At 24.3% G+C, this 19,893-nt stretch overlaps 3 protein-coding genes across 6 annotated transcripts; 2 read left to right on the top strand and 1 right to left on the bottom strand.

Moving 5' to 3' along the window:
- Positions 1–3,426: 3,426 nt before the first annotated feature.
- On the top strand, positions 3,427–8,968 carry LOC126906629 (RAC serine/threonine-protein kinase). Of its 3 annotated transcripts, none has more exons than XM_050687321.1 (10): positions 3,427–4,026; positions 4,266–4,409; positions 4,477–4,711; positions 6,347–6,536; positions 6,599–6,796; positions 6,873–7,064; positions 7,122–7,388; positions 7,456–7,620; positions 7,811–8,067; positions 8,213–8,968. In XM_050687321.1, exons 2-9 carry the CDS (start codon positions 4,319–4,321, stop codon positions 8,039–8,041), a joined length of 1,569 nt encoding a protein of 522 aa, XP_050543278.1. In that variant the 5' UTR covers positions 3,427–4,026; positions 4,266–4,318; the 3' UTR covers positions 8,042–8,067; positions 8,213–8,968. The 3 variants fall into 3 exon arrangements, with proteins under 3 accessions (XP_050543278.1, XP_050543289.1, XP_050543271.1); XM_050687332.1 differs by having other exon boundaries at positions 8,161–8,968; XM_050687314.1 differs by lacking the exon at positions 8,213–8,968 and having other exon boundaries at positions 4,281–4,409; positions 7,811–8,190.
- A 718-nt stretch (positions 8,969–9,686) lies between these two features.
- On the top strand, positions 9,687–13,367 carry LOC126906660 (uncharacterized). 2 transcript variants are annotated; one of them, XM_050687368.1, is made up of 2 exons: positions 9,687–9,889; positions 11,815–13,367. In XM_050687368.1, the coding sequence occupies exon 2, from the start codon at positions 11,836–11,838 to the stop codon at positions 13,216–13,218; it is 1,383 nt and encodes a 460-aa protein (XP_050543325.1). In that variant the 5' UTR covers positions 9,687–9,889; positions 11,815–11,835; the 3' UTR covers positions 13,219–13,367. The 2 variants fall into 2 exon arrangements, with proteins under 2 accessions (XP_050543325.1, XP_050543334.1); XM_050687377.1 differs by lacking the exon at positions 9,687–9,889 and adding an exon at positions 10,673–10,950.
- Positions 13,368–13,537: 170 nt separating this feature from the next.
- LOC126906621 (probable ATP-dependent RNA helicase DDX28) lies at positions 13,538–17,271 on the bottom strand. The gene is made up of 12 exons (XM_050687302.1): positions 17,037–17,271; positions 16,856–16,984; positions 16,598–16,744; positions 16,420–16,533; positions 16,156–16,356; positions 15,835–15,985; positions 15,576–15,682; positions 15,161–15,262; positions 14,932–15,089; positions 14,593–14,776; positions 14,383–14,535; positions 13,538–13,747 (listed from the first exon to the last, which is right to left on the bottom strand). Exons 1-12 carry the CDS (start codon positions 17,163–17,165, stop codon positions 13,640–13,642), a joined length of 1,683 nt encoding a protein of 560 aa, XP_050543259.1. The 5' UTR covers positions 17,166–17,271; the 3' UTR covers positions 13,538–13,639.
- Positions 17,272–19,893: the final 2,622 nt, after the last annotated feature.

The raw sequence follows: 19,893 nt of genomic DNA, 5'->3' as shown, positions 1-19,893 counted from the left end.
AAAATGTTATCCAAATTAATTTGATGGCGTACTTAATAATGTGAGTTTTATTTCAAAATGACTAATGAAATTATAATATTAAATTAATATTATAATTATAATTATTAGAATAATTATTGTAATTTATGTCTAATGTATTTTAAGTTTAATTGCTTAAACTAAAAAACTTTTTCTTAATAAATTATTTAAAAATTATATGTTAATACAACAAAATTTTATGTTTTTAAAAAGAATGAAGAATAAAAGTCAAGACCAAAATGTGGTGATAACAAATCCACGGAATGTGCACATTTTTTTGAAAATACAATTTTACAAAGTTATATTTTAAATATAAAATAAATGATTTTAAGAGGAGTTACTCCTCTTAAAATGATTTACTTTACTTTCGAAAGGTTTTTAATCCCTAATTATTGTTATATACAATAAAATATTATCTTTTATTCAGTCCAATCACGATATTAGCGGCGACAAAATTTTTATAGAAGGTATCCAAAGATGAGTATAACCTAATTATTCAAAGGGACAAAAGTTTAGCTTTTCATCACAAAAATGATGTTTATTTATCTAAAATTATTAAAAAGGATCATCAGGCAACTAGGTTGAAATTTTTCATGGTGCTAAATTAAGTTTTCATCAATCCTAAAAATATTTTTATATAACAATTAAGAACAGGAGTAAAGTAGATATACCTAATCTACACAAACAAAAAAATTTATGCGGAAAATTTTTTTTACCGCTCTAAAATTGTTTAACCACCAATTAAATCTCATTATTCATTACATCATATTATAATAATTATTTACAAAATTGATACGGTAACTTGAGGTTTGGTATAATATTTTGTAATAAAAATAAATGAAAAATGTACTATATCAATTTTTTTAGTTACCAGTTATCACTTAACTAATATTCTTAGATATATATAATAAATTAGTTTGCTAACTAGTGATAAATATGAAGATACCGAAACGCCACTTTGAGTAAGTCAAATGAGTCACAATCACTGATAATAAAAAATTTAATCACAGAATTGTGATTTTATCTTTTATAATATAAAATTATTATGTTTTCATATTTTATTATTAATAATATGTACTGTATAATAATATATTATATAGAACACAGGATGTTTTATACTATCTTTTTGATAATAATATTTTTAACCAATTTAAATTAATAACACGTATTTTAGATATATTTATTCTTGTATTTAATAATTATTATTTCTATAATATTTTGGGAGGGATCCATGAAAAACAAAAAGTATTCGAAATTCATAACTACTGATCGATATCTGAAGGATCTCTACATAAAAATATCACTAACCCGCGGACATCAAAATTGTACATCTCTATTATTGAGGGAGTTGCCTCCTTCAAAATTTAAAAAATATTTGTATTTTAATATGTTCATAGGTACAATATAGTTAGCAAACTATAGATAGGGAAGTCTAGAATATTTCGTTCAAATTGCGCCTATGGATATGTTAACAAATTAACATTTTTTAGGGAGGTGTATAAATATATAAACTAGTTGTGTAGCCCAGGTGGCTGAATGAGCTCAATCTTCCCTCTCCTAAATTTCATGGAACGAAATCATTTTTTATTAAAACTAATACTTTTAAAAGTAATTTAAACAAGAAAAAAATATCGTCAAAAATTATATTTTTTATAAAATAATAAAAATATTCTTCCGTCAATTCTCCTTGAAAAAATTTTTTGTATACGCTACTGCCTGAACACCTTATCTAAGTCTTAAATAAAAATGCTTATAACACTTTAAATTTGTTTTGTGTTTTTGTAATTAAATATTTTATATTATATTATAATTTATAATTTATATTATAATGTTTAATAGATCGATTTATAAAAAAACATTAATTTGAATACAAAAATTAATTTGTGCTTCCATAGATTTTTAAAATATTTATTAATATTGTAATTTATTTTTAAAGTTCATAACTTCATAAATCAAATTTCTCGTTTTAATGAAATTATCGCCTAATAATTCGTTAAATTTATTCACTGAGTAGTTATGAACAGGTGCGGATAGTTAAGACGAGCTACTGAGAAAATTTAGGTGAACCTTTTTAATTAGGGGCTCGTAATTAATATCAGGATCTAAATTTAATGATACATATAGTCGCTTAAAGATAATTATAATACTATGGTTAAGTGAATAAAAATAATATAATAATAATCTTAATCTGCTCTTTACTTTATAATAAAAGTCAACCCAAAAATTTACTCGGTTTTGAATTTCCTTCTTTGAGAATAATTTATTCAAAAATTTTAAGTTATATTAAAAAATTTACCTTTGACATAAGTTCTTAATTTTTTATAATTAAGTATTGTAAAAGAAAACTGTAAACAAAAAAAAAACAAATTAATTGGCATTAATACTGTTTATTAAACAAATATTATAACGAAAAATATTTAACAAGCTAATTCAATTTTTACTATAATAGCTTACATTAAAAAAATAAATATGAGAAAATCTTTCAAACATATGTTAAATTATTATAATTCTGAATTGGTAATTGAATCGGTTTTTTCGAAAAGGCTATATCTCCATAAAATTTTATTTTTCTGGAAACGTAAAAAACTGTTTTTAAAGATCAAAATAAATTTAGATGAAAATTGAATAAGGGTTGTATTATTAAATTCCCTTATAAAAAATCAGCTATAATGTAATATTGACTATTTATACCTATTAGATTATTTTATAAAGGAATGAACGTTTTTGAGATATGGTCTTTTCCAATGGATTGTAAATTTTCATTGATTATGACCCGCACTCTGATCAATTATTTATTGTATATCATATAAAATTAAATAATTAGTCTTATAAAATATACTGTGCATTCTTTGTAATAATTTTATTTATGAACTTCAACATTACTTCTTTTTAGTTAATTTTTTCTTTTGATACCAATCGTAGACTCAGTTTCGTCTTCGAATTCACTCATATTGACTTATTATTTTATATTCTTGATAATAACAATAATTATTATTGTTATTATCAACCGTTATCGAAAACAGATAAACAATAAATCAGATGAAAATAGAGTCTAAACAAATAAAATTGCTGATTAAGTCATTTTTGGAGAAATGGCCTTTTCGAAATGACCGATTCAATTAAAGCTAAATTTATATTAGGTGTCATTCATTACCTGAACGACTTATTCAGGTATCGTACCATTATTATAAAAAATAAATAAAATTTTTGTACTTTGTCAGACTATTGTACCAGTGCAGCCATAAGGTACAGAAATGTCACAAATTTCAGTATAATTAAATTTGTGGTCATTCTGTCGACAAATATAACATTTTTTAATATCAGTAACCGTGTCACACTGTTTTATATACCAATGGTCTATTATGGTATATAGAAAGTATAGCTGTTGTTCTACTCCAATACGATAAAATAACAACAACAAATCGTGTTAATAGCAAAAATAATAAAAACAAAAAACAAAATGGCAGTGTTGATATCAATATACCAACTCGAGTATGCGTGTTCTAACTAAAATAAAATATTAGTTCGTTGTTAAATTCACCGGGAAAAAATAAAATCCGACGTAAACACCAATAATGTGTTTATAAATTACTGTAATTGTGAATTCGATAATCAGCGAACGTTGTGTTCGTTGCATCAGCCACATTGTTGTGTCCAATTTGTTCGTGTGAGTGCACTGTGTGTGGGGCCACTACGCAGCAGATACGTCGTTCGACAGCGTACAATCAAAATAATTACTGATATACATTAAAACACGTATCTCAATATCATGAAATGAAAATTTGTCTGATCCAATATTTTTTTTGTGTTATTAGCTAATATATTGTTAATTTTATTCTGCCATTTTTCATAAAATATTGCATGGTTTTAGTCACAAAAAAAATTAGTTGAATTATAATAACTTCGAAAAACACGGCTAGTATACACCCGATTAACATCAACGGCTTCAATAATTGGTTAATAATCTTTGAATATGATTACAGCAGCTGCGTATTATAGATGTTTTAGGTAAATTCAAAAGATTTGCATAATCATAAAAGACTTATTCTATAGATATTTTATTTATGTTATCTGTATTAAAAATATACTATTCTAAAAATCAATTGTTAAAAATAAAGAGTAAAAACAATGTACTGTATGCTTGTCTGGCCATATTAATTTTTATGTTAGTGTTTGAGACTTAATTAATTTTAATAGCTATATGTAAAAACAATATGTTTTAATAAATACCAACTTATTTTTTTTAGATAATTATGTTTTAGATGATTTAAAGAAATAATATAGTGTTGTCATTGTAATCATGGCTGACGTTTTACAGTCTATTTGTAACCCTTTACCACTATCATCCAGTCAATCATCTATTGTTAAAGAAGGATGGTTATTTAAGCGAGGTAAGATTAAATGAGATTTAATTTGATTTGATACATTATTTACATTTCATACATTTTTTGATACCAGGAGAACATATTAAGAACTGGAGATCAAGATACTTTATTTTGTTTGCCGATGGTTCATTAATGGGTTATAGAAATAAACCTGAGGGTCCCATGACTGAACCACTTAACAATTTTACTGTTAAAAGATGCCAGATAATGAGTGTTGATCGCCCTAAACCATACACTTTTACCATAAGAGGTCTACAATGGACAACTGTAATTGAACGAACATTTCATGTATCATCCGAAAAAGAAAGGTTAGTTGATAAATAAATACTTATGCAATAGGTAGGTATCATTGTATGTTTTACCATGTATAATATATCTTGATTCATCTTGTCAATAAATTTACTTTTAAATTAGATAATACAGTATTGAAACATTAAAATATTTATAACAAATTTTACCATCTTTTTTTGGCTATATAACGATATTAAATTTATTTAATAATAATAGGTCATCTGATATGAATAACAATAATCTTTTATCTATTTTCAAAAATAGAAAATATCAAGATGCCAAAAAGTCTTTTTTGTTAATTGTTTGTAAATCAAAAAACCAATTATGTATTAAGCTTATATAGAAAGATCAATTTATTATAAACTACTTGATTACTCTCTAAAAATTTATAATATTGAAAAAAAATATTGCTTTCATTAATTATAATATATATTTCTTGATTTATCAGCTAATAATTATATTTTTGAATCATTCTTTACAACTTAAAAGAGTGTCAACTTCATTTTTTTTAATGGCAACATACATATTTAACTAGCTTATAAAGTAGAAAATAATCCAGTTAAAAAAATTACTGGTTAATAATAATCACTATTTCCTGGACATTCTTCCTAGTTATAATAATGAGAATAACTTTTAAAGTTGTTATTGACCAGTCATTTTCTTAATTAGATTATTTTCTACTTTATAAGCTAATTAAATATGTATGTTGCCATTAAAAAATATATAGTTAACACTCTTTTAAGTTGTTAAGAATGATTCAAAAATATAATTATTAGCTGAAACAAGAAATATATGTAATTAAAAAAGAGCAATATTTTTTTTTTTAATATTATAATTATTTTGAGAGTAATTGAGTGGTTTATGATATATTGATCACCCTACTTATTCTTCAAATGAAAAGTATGTAAAAAAAATCTTTTTGATCGATATAATCAGTGAGGTATACTTAATTGAGGTAGTAGAAAATATTATTAAAATCTATATATATACTTTTTAAGGGTGCCAATAACTATTCCACTGTATGACTTATTTATTGTAGTTTAATTATATAAATTATATTAAACAATAGTATATTAAATGTTTCTCGTGTAAAAATAAACTTGTACTTGGTAAATTTATTACCAATATTCTTGTTTTAATCATCTATTTTTATTTAAATTTATTAAATTTATAGCCAAAAATCGTTCTATTAGACATTTTAATCATTGATTTAACCATTATTATCTTATTTTTTCTTTCATCATAATTTTAAACAATTTTCTTTTAAAATTACTGTTAATTAATGCTTTATTTATATTTTATTTTATAAAAAGTGATTGAAAAAATAATTCATTTTCATTCATTTAATACTTTAAAACATTTGTAATTTTTAATGAAATTCAATAATATAACTACATTTATTTTGAAAAAAAAAATTTTTTTCTGAAATTTAGTTATTAGTTATATATTAATTATTTCAAAGAAGTTTTAATAAATAGAATCTCTTAATCACTTTTTATATAACAAATGATTAAAAATTAACAAGTGAAAAGGATTAAAAACTAAATTACATTATGTTTTATGTTTCACTGAAATTTATTTATATTTTATTCAATTTAATATTTGTTATATCATATCTATTTATTTAAATGTATTTAAATTGATATTTGTAGAGAAGAATGGATGACTGCTATAAAAGGTGTGTCGGAACGTCTGTGTGATGTAGATGAAGTCGAAATGGAAGGTGTTTCTCATTCTACTAGTATGTCTAGTACAATGTCTGGACCAAGTTCTGATGATTTTAGTGCCAAATTTTCCGTTCAAGGAACATCTTCTAGTAAATCTACTGGTAAACGAAAAGTGGTAAGTATAATGATAAATCATTTATCTTTTATCAATACACTACAAATGTATCATGTTTACAGACTCTTGAAAACTTCGAATTTCTTAAAGTGCTTGGTAAAGGCACATTTGGTAAAGTGATTTTGTGCCGTGAAAAAGCAACTGGTCACTTGTATGCCATTAAAATACTTAAGAAAGAAGTTATCATTCAAAAAGATGAAGTTGCTCATACATTAACAGAAAACAGGGTTCTTCGCACTACTAGTCATCCTTTTTTAATTGTAAATTATTTTTTCAATTTAATAAGTATTCTGTTATGTTATATTAATTTAAATAAAATTGAATTTATGATTTCAGTCTTTAAAGTACTCATTTCAAACAGCAGATCGATTATGTTTTGTGATGGAGTATGTAAATGGCGGAGAACTATTTTTCCATCTATCACGAGAACGTGTATTTACTGAAGATAGAACTCGTTTTTATGGTGCTGAAATCATTTCAGCTCTGGGATACTTACATTCCCAGGGAATCATTTACAGGGATTTAAAAGTAATTATTAGTTCTTTTATTTATTCATTTTTTATTAAAAAAAAAAAAAAATTTTAGCTTGAAAATTTACTGTTGGATAAAGATGGTCACATTAAAATAGCTGACTTTGGGTTATGTAAAGAAGACATTACTTATGGATCAACTACTAAAACGTTTTGTGGTACTCCTGAATATTTAGCTCCTGAAGTTCTAGAAGATTTAGATTATGGTAGAGCAGTAGATTGGTGGGGTATTGGAGTAGTTATGTATGAAATGATGTGTGGAAGATTACCATTTTACAATAGAGACCATGATAAACTATTTGCTTTAATTTTAATGGAATCTGTAAGATTTTTCTATAAATTGGTTTTATTTTAATATGTTAATTGTTATTTTTCTATAAAAAAATTAGGTTCGGTTCCCTCGAGGACTTTCAGCTGCTGCTAAAAGTTTATTGACTGGTCTTTTGATTAAAGATCCTAAGAAAAGATTAGGGGGTGGTCCTGATGATGCCCAAGAAATTATGACTCATGTGTTTTTCAGTAGTATTAATTGGTTGGATTTGGAGCAAAAAAAGGTCTGTATTTTTTTTAAAGAAATTTTTTTTGTTTCAAGTAAACTCTATTCTAAACCAATACATTTAAACAGTTTTATAATTTGAAAATTTTGTCTCTTTAATCTCTGGACATATAGTATACTAGCTTAAGTTAATTTATCAAAACAAACACATTTTAAGACTATTAATTGACAAAATTTAATTTTTACAGATTCCTCCACCATTCCAACCTCAAGTATCATCGGATACAGATACGCGGTATTTTGATTCTGAATTTACTGGAGAATCAGTTGAACTAACACCACCAGACCTGTCGTCAAATCACCTCAATAGTATTGCAGAGGAAATGGAACAATTGCAACCTTACTTCCCACAATTTAGCTATCAAGATTTAGCTGGATCAATATCTATTAGTGCCAGTTCTTGCTTTAGTCATACATGAACAAAACATTTATATAATACAATTTTGTAAGTGATTCCATAAAATATTGCTTAATGATTAATGATAATTTACTATAAATTATAAATTGACTTTATTCTTTTTTCTTTTTTTGACAATAGGCTATTTTTTGTAAATAAATTATAATAATAATTATACAATGTTTTGAACTAGTGAATTTTTTGAACGTTGGTCAAATACTTATAGAAATTTATAACACATTGTCATTCGTGTATGATCGTTCAGTATTTATCAATTTTTTCAACATTAATTTTTTTTTCTGTATGTAGTCATTTATATAATAAATTATTGATGTTTTCTCTCTTTTTTTTTTTTTATCTTTATTGTTGAAAGTGTTATGTTTTTTGTGTATATATTGTTGAAAATTTGTTCTAAATAATAATTTTACAGCATCCCCTGTGTACAGGATATATTTTTATCCTTAAAATTTATAAATTATAATAATTTATTTTCTTCTAATTGTTTTTTGAAATTTTTGATTAAATATTGTTTACATTAACTATTTACCCTTAACTTAACATCATAGTGAGTTGTAGAAATTGTTGTAATGGGCTATAAGGGAATTTATTTTGGGCATGTTTGATAGAAATCATGTATTCAAGCTGTAATTATATTCTAAAAATAATTTTTATGAGAGCTTTGAGTACAATTTTTTAAACAAATATACATTTTGATTTATTTTTTTGTAATATGGCCATGAATTAAGTTGTGTGACTAATGTAATATCATTTTTAAACCAAACCACCATACAAATGTTATACGTTAATTAAAATTATTGTCATTCATGTAATATATTATAAATGTAATTGTATGTGTGTAATGTTAAGAGAACAAATTTATAAGTTGCACAAAATTGGTTTTTTATTCATATTATTTTTGGTAAATAATAAATTTATTACGTTCCATCTGTTTTGTGTTGCTAAATAATACATCATAAACCTTTCTGATGGATTTTTAGTATTTAACTTGAAATTTAATGTGCAACTAAATATAGAGTCTCTCAGATTATTAAGCCAATAAATCTTACAACTTCTTCAAATATTTATAAGCATATTTTTTTTTTTTTTACAAAACAAAAAAAGATTTAATTTTGAAATAGCTATTTTTTTAGTACTTGGTACAAAATATTTTGATGGGTTAACAAGAATTTTAGTACAAATACTTATTAAATCTCAAATATTTTAATAAACGGAGTGGGTAATGAACCCGGGAGGAATACACATGATTTTATTTTGTTAAACCCTTTTAATAATTGATAATTAAAATCATTGTCAATAACATCAAATTCACTCAAAGTAAAATAATCAATTATATTAATATAATACATATTCTCATTATCAGAAATGTATTTAGAAGGCCGTTAAATGACTTTAATTTTATAAATCTAGCCCACTTGTAAAATTATAGTGTTAATACTGTAAATTTTTTTGTATAGACCCGCCAGCAGATTCACGATTCCTCAGTAGGTTAGTATAAACGACTTATTACAACTGTCAGCGTTTATTCGATTAATGCAGTAAATAAAATTATGTTGAAAGCTAATTCGAGAAAAACTGGACTTTGGTATCTAATTGTAATCAAAACTATCAGTTTTAAGATGATCAGTAAATGATATACTTCAGAAATTACTTCCTATTATGTAAAATAACATCGTATATTACCCAATTATTTAACATTTTATAGTCGAGTATGAATTATTATAACAAATGTGCCTTAAAATAAAGTTCATCAAACGTTTATTGGGTTTCGTATCATTTTGAGAAAATGATTATGCCTTGTTAATTGATCATCACATATTATCAATTCTTATTTTAATAGAGAAATATTAAGGTATGTAAAAGTTGTAAACTAAATTCAATCAATAATAAAAATTATTTTATAGTTAATTTACAATGAATTGTAATTTTATCAAATATTTATTCTATAAAAATTAAATTGATTGAATAAGTATAAAAAAAGTCGATTTTTATTTAAATTAAAAGAAATTGATATTTTTAATTTTATATTAAGAAACATGTACTTTTTTTTATTTAACTGTTATCACTAAGTATATAAAAGGATAAAAAATAGATCAGTTTATTTTAACAGTACTTATTTAGTTATTAAAATTATGTTATATAGTATAACTAATAATTGTTGGGTTGGGTTGAGTTATTGGGAAAATTTTTAATTAAAATTCCCCAGGATTTTGCTATTCTAAAATATTTGAGAAAAAAATCAACAATGATGGGCATTATTATTTTTCTAATAAACTTTTTAACTTAACTAGTTTAATTTTCCATTGAAATAACTTAGCTTTTTTCAGTTAATTAGTTAAACTAAATTCAATATTTCATAAAAAAACTATGTCTTTATAGGCTGTGTTTGTGGTTTAATTAAAAAAAAATCGAATTTTTCCCCTTCTCAAATATTATAATTAAATTATGTTAAAATAAATATAATTTTCTGAATTTTTCTAAAAATGTATGTAATTTTTAACTGTTTTTTTTAATAAATGGTTTTAGAGATAAAACAGTGCTACCAACACCAATATGTACAAATGAATAAAAAAAATTTTGTTATCATTAATATTTTCTTCCTATCCAGTAGAAATTAGATTCTTAACTTTCATTACCGACTAATAAAAAATGATTAAAAAAAAATTTTAGTTGAAAAATTAATTTTAATGAAATAAACCTTTTTTAATTAAGTTAAAAAAAAATTTTAACTTAGCTAGTTAAATTTATAATTTGATAACTCTTAACTATTAATTTATCAACATTGTTCATAATTAACTTGAGTTAATTATTTCGATTAACATGCCCGTGATTGAAAATCAATATCTATAATTATTAACTTTGTTAACACTTACACATTGGCATAATTAGTATTTCGTCCTGGGGAGAATAAACGTAAGAAAAATTTTTACTACTCTTTCCAAATGAAAAAAATTATATCTTTGCTATATAATCATTTTTGGTATGGGTGTAAAACTCATATTTGCTTGTTATTACACCTGTGCACTTACCATAGATTTTGAAGAAAAAAAAGACAAAGTATTTTACAATAAGTGTACTTATTTATTTGAACCATTCCTCAAAATCGGGTTTTTCCATACAGACTTATTATTATTTTTTTGGACGAGGAGTGTGAAATGAATGCGTTCAACACGATGATGACCACTTATATTTTCTCCTATTTGGCAATTAAATGTAGACAAAAATTCTTTAATAGCAATCATTAATCTAAATATTTAGAAATTATTTGTGATAACAATATTATTGTATATGGACTGTTGAAGATTTCCGATTGTATAAACTTGCATATTAAGCTTTTAATTATTACTATAACTGCTTTAAATCCTAATTAAATAGAATTAAATCAATGCAATTTTGTTAAAAGACTTGGTTGTGGATTTTTTTGGAAAATTTACATTTTTAAAAAGTAACGGGCAATAAAACAAAAATTTTTATCTTCGAAAATTATTAAAATCACTGCGTTTTTTTTTAACATAAACCACAAATCACTTAAAATAGTAACATCAGCGGGCCTGGTGTCACGTATCTTGAAGAAATGCTACTGTCTCTATATGAAGGTTAAAAATTATTTTTTCTGGTTGAATAATATTACGTTGTTTAACTGAAATATATTTGAAAAAATGAACTACAAAAGTCTGTACTTCGAATACTCCAGTATTTCGGGATATACTAATATTTCTTTAATTTAATTGATACATAACAAAAAATATTGATAAAACTATTAATTTTTTAACCAAGGATTCAGACAAATCTAGCAATATGTCGAACGAAGATTATTTGGATAGTTCGTCTTACGAAGATGATAATATTTTGAAGGAGCATGTAAATACTTATAAATTATTCCGTCAACATGTTAGATTGTTTTTAGAAGATACAAAAGCAGAATTAAGTATTGCTTTGGGGAAAAAAAGCGACTCCATGGTAAATGAAAGCTTTCTAAGAGGAATCAACGATGAGTTAGAGGTTTTAATTATTTCTATTATGCAAGTTCTTAAAAGGAAGAAAAAAAGAAACAAAAAATTGATTAACGCGAAAATTTGGACAGTCGACCATATGAATATAAATCAATTAACAAACAATAAAGAAATAAAAGATATAGAGAGTATAGGTGGAGACAAGCGGAATAAATCAATTAGCAGAAATAATAAAAAAACAATTTCTAAGAAATTTCAGACAACGGAGAAAATTTTATTTACTTCAGAAAATTGTCATAGTTCGTCATCAGAATTGCTAAATTTTCAGACATCTGATGAATTGAATCTCAAATCCGACAGCAGTGACTCGTTTATAAATATATCTAATGATGTTATATTTCACATAAGAACACCAGTCGTGGCTCAGTACCACGCAAAAAGAAAAAGGGATATTAACGACACCGAAGATTCAGTAGTTCAAGAATATAATGAAGATTCGGTTTTACTAAACAATCAATATTCCAATAATCAGAGATTCTATTCTAATAATGCTGAATTGGAATCGGAACATGAAATAAAATTACCATCATTTTTAGCTAGTCTCAAGCCAAAAAAAAAAAAACTATGTCAGTGCGGTTTAACTGAAGTTAGGGTGCCTCTTAAATGGAGTCAAAAATTGCATGATGAACTTCATGCTAATGCCACATCTCTTGTTTTTTCAAAACAAATGTTACCAGATGGTATTAAACAGATTAAAAGACCAGCTGGATTGTCCTATACAATTTTAAGATTTGATAATAGTTATCATGATAAAAATATAGCTGGAATAAGAAGGTATGCCTCCCTTGAACTTGGTATATCAGAATCTGGGGTACGATGGTTTCAGCGTACAGTATTTATTTCTGTGTTGATGCCATCAGATACTAAAGTCATTGGTTATTTAGAAGTTGAACCTGCACAATTCAGCAAACAGTTAAATACTAATGGAACATTGAGTGAATTACAACACCCAGTTAAATATGGTATTTCTAAAATTTGGGTTCATACGAAGTACAGATTTCAACATGTAGGTACCTCAATGATAGATTTTTTCAGACTCACATATTCACTTACAAAAGATGACATAGCTTTTGCATCACATGATATTCAAAATATAAAATTTTTACAAAAGTATAAAAGTGAAAACCCAGTATTAATTTATACTGAAAGTAGAGCATGGAATCGTTAATACGATGTATTATTTTTAAATAAAAGGCTGTTTAAAAACGAATTATTTTATGTATCTAATTTTATTTTACTTCTAGTTTGTAACTAATGAGATTCACTATATTATTTCTTCTGTATTAATTTAAAAGATAATTATTTTGTAATATTAAATTCATAAGTTTATTCTCTATTTATTATATAATGAAAGTTAAATTAAATATTTTTATTATATTATTATTTTCCTTATAATGTATATTTTTAATACATTATTTTTTGGTTATGATAGTAAATTTTCAATAAGAATATAATTTTCTGTGTATTTCAAATAAAAAATATAATCATATAGTATTAATTTTTTAATTTTCAACAAATACTTATTTTTAAATTATAAGCACTTATGATCATCATTATCAGTATTCTAAGAAATTAAAAACTTTATTATACTATACAAGTTTTGCTGTATTTTCTAGATTTTTTAATATTTGAAATCTTCTTATTTTTGTTATATTACCATTAACATTTGGTAATAACTTCATAGTACGTGCGGCTAGCTGTAATACAAGTTGTAAAATATATTATTAGAATTTGAAATTTATAAACAATTTATGCATTTTAACAATATTTAGGGGGAGGTCTCCGAGTTAAGGCCCTAAACTAATAGATAAATTAAAATAATATACTTTATACTACACCAGTGATGTGAAATTTTTTTTGGGCATTATACTTTGAAAATATATTATAGTAATTATTTTATACTAAAACTATATTATAGTTTAAAAATAATTATAAATATGACCTTATCTAAAAAAAAATTTTTAATTATTGACATTTTTATTTTGACCTGAATATTTCTTGTAAAGTTTTAATTAATTTTTATACAAAAAGTTCAAATTGGATACTTTCTAATAAAAATTATTTAGAATTTCTTTATTCCAATAACTTGGAACTTTATTCCAATAATTATTTAAATAATTATATATCTGGCATTTTGACAAAGTTAAATTAATTTTTCTGATTCTTATATCTCAAAAAAAAAAAAAAATTAAACATCATATATTTAATTATATCAAACCAAATGATTACACAAATTTCATTTAAAAATATATAACTAACACAAGAATGTGTGATACTTCATAAATCAGTTAAATATTTAATATGATTTTAATAAAAATCAAATTAGTACTACCTCAATTTTTTGAACTAAATCAACTTCATTTTCTCCACTTATAAAATTTGTTACTTTTCCATCAAAACCTGTATTCATGCGACCAGTACGACCACATCGATGAATATAATCAGCAATGTATAATGGAAATTCATAGTTAATAACATGTTTAGTCTAAAATTCATAAAATAATAACTATAATTATTATTATTTTTTTTTTTAATTACTAACTCTTATTGTATTAAGCCCTCTAGATCCTATGTCGGTACAAACTAAGACATTCACTTCACCATTTTGATACTGTTTAAATTTACCAATTCTAATTTTATATAACATATCACCATGTAAATTTACAGAACTAATTCCATTTTCATTTAAAAACATTGTTGCCCAATCACAAGTATTTGATCTGTTACTAATACATTAAAATTTGTATTAATAAAATCAATATAACAAAGAATATAATAATGTATAAGGTATAAAATGTATTTAAAAAATACATATTATTTAGTCAATAATTATACATAATAAAATACTAATCATACATTAATTATTTAAACAGTTGATTACCAAAATACAATAGTTGGTGTATTGCTTTTATTTAATTTTTTGGTCAGTAATAATAAATGAGAAGGTTTTTCACTTCGATTTGTTTTTATAAACTTTTGTTGAATATGTGGTAAAATGGCATGTAGTTTATCAGTCTTTACTTTACTTATATTATCAACCTTAAATAAATAATTCAAACATTATTTTAGTTCAAATATACTTAAACTAAATTAATAATAAGTATAATTACATCAATTATTTCTCCTAAAATATCAGCAAGACTAGTTGGCATTGTAGCACTGACCAGAATCATTTGAGTTAAATCTGTATTGTGATCATCTCTACCTTTAAACTATAACAATTATACTTGAATGTGTATAAAATTTAATCTTAGGTTTTATGATTATTTAATAGTAATTTAAACCTAAACCTAACCAAATTAAATTGTTTAATATGTTTAATATGTTTCAATATGTTTTAGATCAAATGTTCAAATAGCTAATAAATAAATCTGAACCTTCATTAAAATAAGTTAAATTTTCTTTTAGTTTAAAAGTAGTAAATCATTCTAAATGATCTATAAAAGAAATGTTCAATTCAGCTTGAAATAAATAAAATTATCATATTATTATTCACAAATGTATACTATGATAATAGCATCATACATGAAACCGTTTTAAAAAATGTGTCATTAATTCATTGAAACTATCATCCATTAGTGTATCTGCTTCATCAAGTACTATATGACGAACATAACGCATTGAATATATTCCTTAAAAAAAAAAAAAGAACTAATTTATAATAGACAATTATTATTAAATTTAAAGACAATTAGATCAATTAATATGATAATAAATTAAAAACTCATTAATACAGATTTTAAAATTCAGTTAAAAAAACTTAATCATTTATGATTTAAGGTACCAGTTGTAGTCAACTTGCTAAGTGCTCCAATAGTAGCAATAATCAGATCAGTTTCTTCAAAAGTTGGATTTACGATAAGCCTTTTAGTATGACCTCCAGTTATCACTTTTATTTTTAATGGTATATCTTCAGCAAACCAATTAGCAAACTCCTAATATATAACAAATAATTTTTACTAAATATCACTAAATTTATTAATATTTATTTTTAAATTTTTTTAAATAACGAAATGGATTTATGGAATTTTAAAATTAAAAAGTTATTATTATTTTTTTTAATTTTAAAGATAAAATTTCAATTATATTTTAATATAATACATACTCCAATTTGATCAGCTAGTTCCCTCCCTGGTACAATAACTAAAGCCAAAGGACAATTAAATTTATCCTTAAATGATGTTCTTTCTTTGTATGCTATAATAGATTGGATTATTGGTGCTAAATATGCAAACGTTTTTCCACAACCTGTTTCAGCAGCAAGTAAGGTATTTTTTCCTTTGATTATTTCAGGAATACCAAGAGTCTGCAATTCCATAAAACCACTTAAAACTATATAATATGAAAGTTATAATAATCAAATTAATACTTGTATTTGTGATGGGACAGAAATTTTATGTTTATGTAATATGTCAATAATTTGTGGACTTAAACCTGTGCTATTGAAATCATATTCAGGTTTTCTGGAATTGGGCAAGTAATTCTAAATGCATAAAATAATTATGTATAATTAGGCAAAATAAAATAATAAATCATTTAAATATTACATCACTGTAAATTTGAATAGTGAAATGGTCATCTTTGGATTTTTTATCTTTCCACCCTTTAGATGCTAATGGAATTTCTTTAAATTGGTCATATTTCTGATTTCTTTCATGATTCAATTTTTTACGTTTACATTTGATAACCACTTGCTAGTACAACAATATTTGCATACATTTTAGTAAAAAAAATTTTTCCAGTCATATCTTATTGATTAATTGTAAAAAAAATGTGTATAAAAAATAAATATACATTATATGTACCGAGTCATCTGGAAGTTTTGATTCAATTCTTAAATCATTTAATTCATTTTGGATTGGTATTTGAACTGGCTCAACATCAGAGTAATTTAATTCAATTACTTGGTCGCTATCATTATGAAAGTACCTAGTCTAATAAATAACATTAATATTATAATATTAATATCGATTAAAACTAACTTACTCTGGGATGTACTACAGAAACAAGACTTTTCTTAAAATATCGAGCATATGCAACTTGTTCATTTATAATTCTACAATGAGAAATTCGTAAAATACTAAATCTAGTAAAAGGGCGAAAATATAAAGACATTACTACTGATCTTAATTATTTAATCTTCACAACATTTTTAATTCAAATAACTTTAATTTTCTAATTGAATGTTTAAATACAATATTAAAACATTCAAATTTTGTTCACTGATAAGAAATTGATAACCCAAAACCACGTGAATGTAATAACGAGTATATTGAAGCTACAAACATATAAGTTTTCATCAGTCTATCACGAATAGGATATTTCTATGTATTCTTACAGACCATTTTTTAATTGTGCTCCCTTGAGTTTTATCTTTATCACGATAATGTTTTCGTTAAAGAAAACTACTCTCTTATATATCTTTGTTAAAACGCTTATTCAAGATATTTAAATAGTCTTGCTTTATTTTCTTAAAAAAAATTTTTCATTCATAAAATTAATGTAATATACACATAGAGATTCTGCGGTTAAATTTGGAGTGTAAACTCTCCATAAATTAAAAAAAACTACTTTTAATTTAGAATAAAAATATTTTTATAGAGGGTAAGATAAATTAAGTAAAAGTGAAAATAGATTTATCCTTTTAATTTTTTTTTCAATCTCATTCTATGGCTACAAATAAATGATAAATTTTAGAAACTTTCAACTAAATTACAACTTAGGATGCATATTTTTGAAAGTTTTCGTGATCTAAGTATACTCTGGTTTATATAATTTTCTCTAAGATAAAATTAAATAATTAACAAAATTATTTTAAATTAGTGTTATAAAGAAAACAAAAATTAACGACGATTCAATTTTAATTTAGGGGCTACCAAAGTGTTTAAATCCTATATGTATACATTACATATATATAATCATTCAAATTTACCTAAATTTTAAAATATATACATTTTTTTGTGGAAAATCGATCAGTGGTGCACCATTTATTACATAATTCGCAGTGTAAAACCCTGAGGTTTCAATGGTGTATTTACAGGTAGTTGGGGGGTCATGTGATCTTGACCCCCATGTTCATAAAATTATAGTACCAGGGGTAATGGAGTGAATCTCACTACTCTACGTTATAAAAGTTATCTGGACTTCTCCCATACAAAATTTCTAAAATTAAATTTTTTTTTTCACTAATTTTGCAATTATTTTAAAGCAAAGTGTCCAATTGTGGCCATGAATAGATTTAAACTGAATGTGCATATAACTGAGAGAAATTAGAATACTTTCTGCATTTTAAAATTGGAATTATTTTTTATTTAAAAGTCAAATTTATATGAAATTATAACACAACATACTCAAGTCCTCATTTGGGGGAAGGCAATTGTTACCCTTTGCCATTGATGGCAAATTTATAACTCATTTTAAAGGGTGAAAAATGTTTACATAATATCGTAGTATTACGTAAAAAATTGTCGCCTAAAAGTTACAATTTTTGTGTTTTACTCATAACTGAAAAAAATATGTATTGTGGTCGTGATTCAACATGTCAAAATGCGTTCCTTAATATACAAGAACAATACAATTTTTTTAAATATACTATCCATAATTCAATAATAAAAAAATTGAGTGTAAGAAGAGTTTAAACGAAACTACTTAGGCATATCATTTTTTTTTTTTTTATTTAAATTTTTGAACTTCTATATTCTTTAAGCTTACTAAATTAAGGCTTAATAAACTATAATATAAAAAAAAAAAAAATTCCACAAATTTTCTACATGGAGATATTAGTTTATAAAAAAATAGTTAGTGAATTATGAATGTTCCAAAGCTTCCTTCAACCTATTCCAAATAAATTCCTAAAGCTAGTATAAATCGACAATCATAAACAGGAATTTAAAGATTCAATCGAAGAGTTTTTATGACAGTGGTTAACATTATTATCATAAAAACGCTTCCATCATGTACACCTGTACCAACCATTCTGTGTGTCTCAACTGTGCTGTTTTTTTTATTTAATGTAATGCAAGTTTTTATTATAATAATCCTATAAGCGCTCTAAATACTTCCTATACTATTTAAAAAAAGACACAGTTCAAGGGGTGATGAGTGAATCGCTCCCCCTTTATAACCTCCATTATTTAAGGTTGTACTAGGTAAATTTTCAATTAGTATGTTCTTGGTTATTTTTGTGGTATCAATGTTTTAAAGTATTCATTATTATTTTGTAATTACAATTTTTAAAAGGTTCCTGTTGGATTCTCGTTTTGTTTTTTTGAAAATAAAAATACCTATTCCAGTCCAAGATCTAAATATTAAAATAATTCCGGTTTAAGAATATTTTTGTAGGTTCTTTTTCAGTTTCTAGTTATTTTTTTTTGTGCTTAAGACATATTTAAGATAGTGGTTGACCTGACCTAATGAGTAGAAATGTGTGTTTCGGCACACGGGGTCCAGGTTTCAATCCCCAAGGTGCCAACAAGATTTTTCTTGTAATTTTCTCATTGTTGGTGTCTAGCCTAGCCAAGAACCATCTTTGACTCCCTAACATGCGAAAGAGGGCCACCACCCTCTGTAGCATGATAAGTTCGGGAAGTAGAAGGATGTAAAACTGATCTTTTTTTTTTTAAGATACCTTCAGTAACTTAAAATAATAATAAATAAATAAATATGTCTTAAAAAGCAAAAAATGCAACATAAAACTTTTATATAGATATTTACTTTTTAATGGTATTTACAATGACGACGGGTGGGTAGTTAGGTGTGCTTAGACACTCGGAAATTTAGTAAAAATTATGTGCATTGTTATATGGATATTTTTTGAAGGAAGAAAAATTTAATTTAGCATTCC

This window comes from Daktulosphaira vitifoliae, unplaced genomic scaffold (assembly GCF_025091365.1).
Source record: "Daktulosphaira vitifoliae isolate Bord-2020 unplaced genomic scaffold, ASM2509136v1 Scaffold_1, whole genome shotgun sequence".
Taxonomy (NCBI): domain Eukaryota; kingdom Metazoa; phylum Arthropoda; class Insecta; order Hemiptera; family Phylloxeridae; genus Daktulosphaira; species Daktulosphaira vitifoliae.
Note: the sequence above shows the minus strand (reverse complement) of the source record. Positions and strands in the feature narration are given on the sequence as shown.

What these genes read in the sequence shown, in the direction of transcription:
- LOC126906629 (XM_050687321.1), top strand. Translation starts at nt 4,319, where the DNA reads ATGGCTGACGTTTTACAGTCTATTTGTAACCCTTTACCACTATCATCC. An exon ending in CTACTGGTAAACGAAAAGTG is followed by an intron (nt 6,537 to 6,598) that starts GTAAGTATAATG and finishes TCATGTTTACAG; the next exon opens with ACTCTTGAAAACTTCGAATT. An exon ending in TCATTTACAGGGATTTAAAA is followed by an intron (nt 7,065 to 7,121) that starts GTAATTATTAGT and finishes AAAAAATTTTAG; the next exon opens with CTTGAAAATTTACTGTTGGA.
- LOC126906660 (XM_050687368.1), top strand. Translation starts at nt 11,836, where the DNA reads ATGTCGAACGAAGATTATTTGGATAGTTCGTCTTACGAAGATGATAAT.
- LOC126906621 (XM_050687302.1), bottom strand. Translation starts at nt 17,165, where the DNA reads ATGTCTTTATATTTTCGCCCTTTTACTAGATTTAGTATTTTACGAATT. An exon ending in CTGTCCCATCACAAATACAA is followed by an intron (nt 16,357 to 16,419) that starts GTATTAATTTGA and finishes ATGGAATTGCAG; the next exon opens with ACTCTTGGTATTCCTGAAAT. An exon ending in TTTTAGGAGAAATAATTGAT is followed by an intron (nt 15,090 to 15,160) that starts GTAATTATACTT and finishes TATTTATTTAAG; the next exon opens with GTTGATAATATAAGTAAAGT.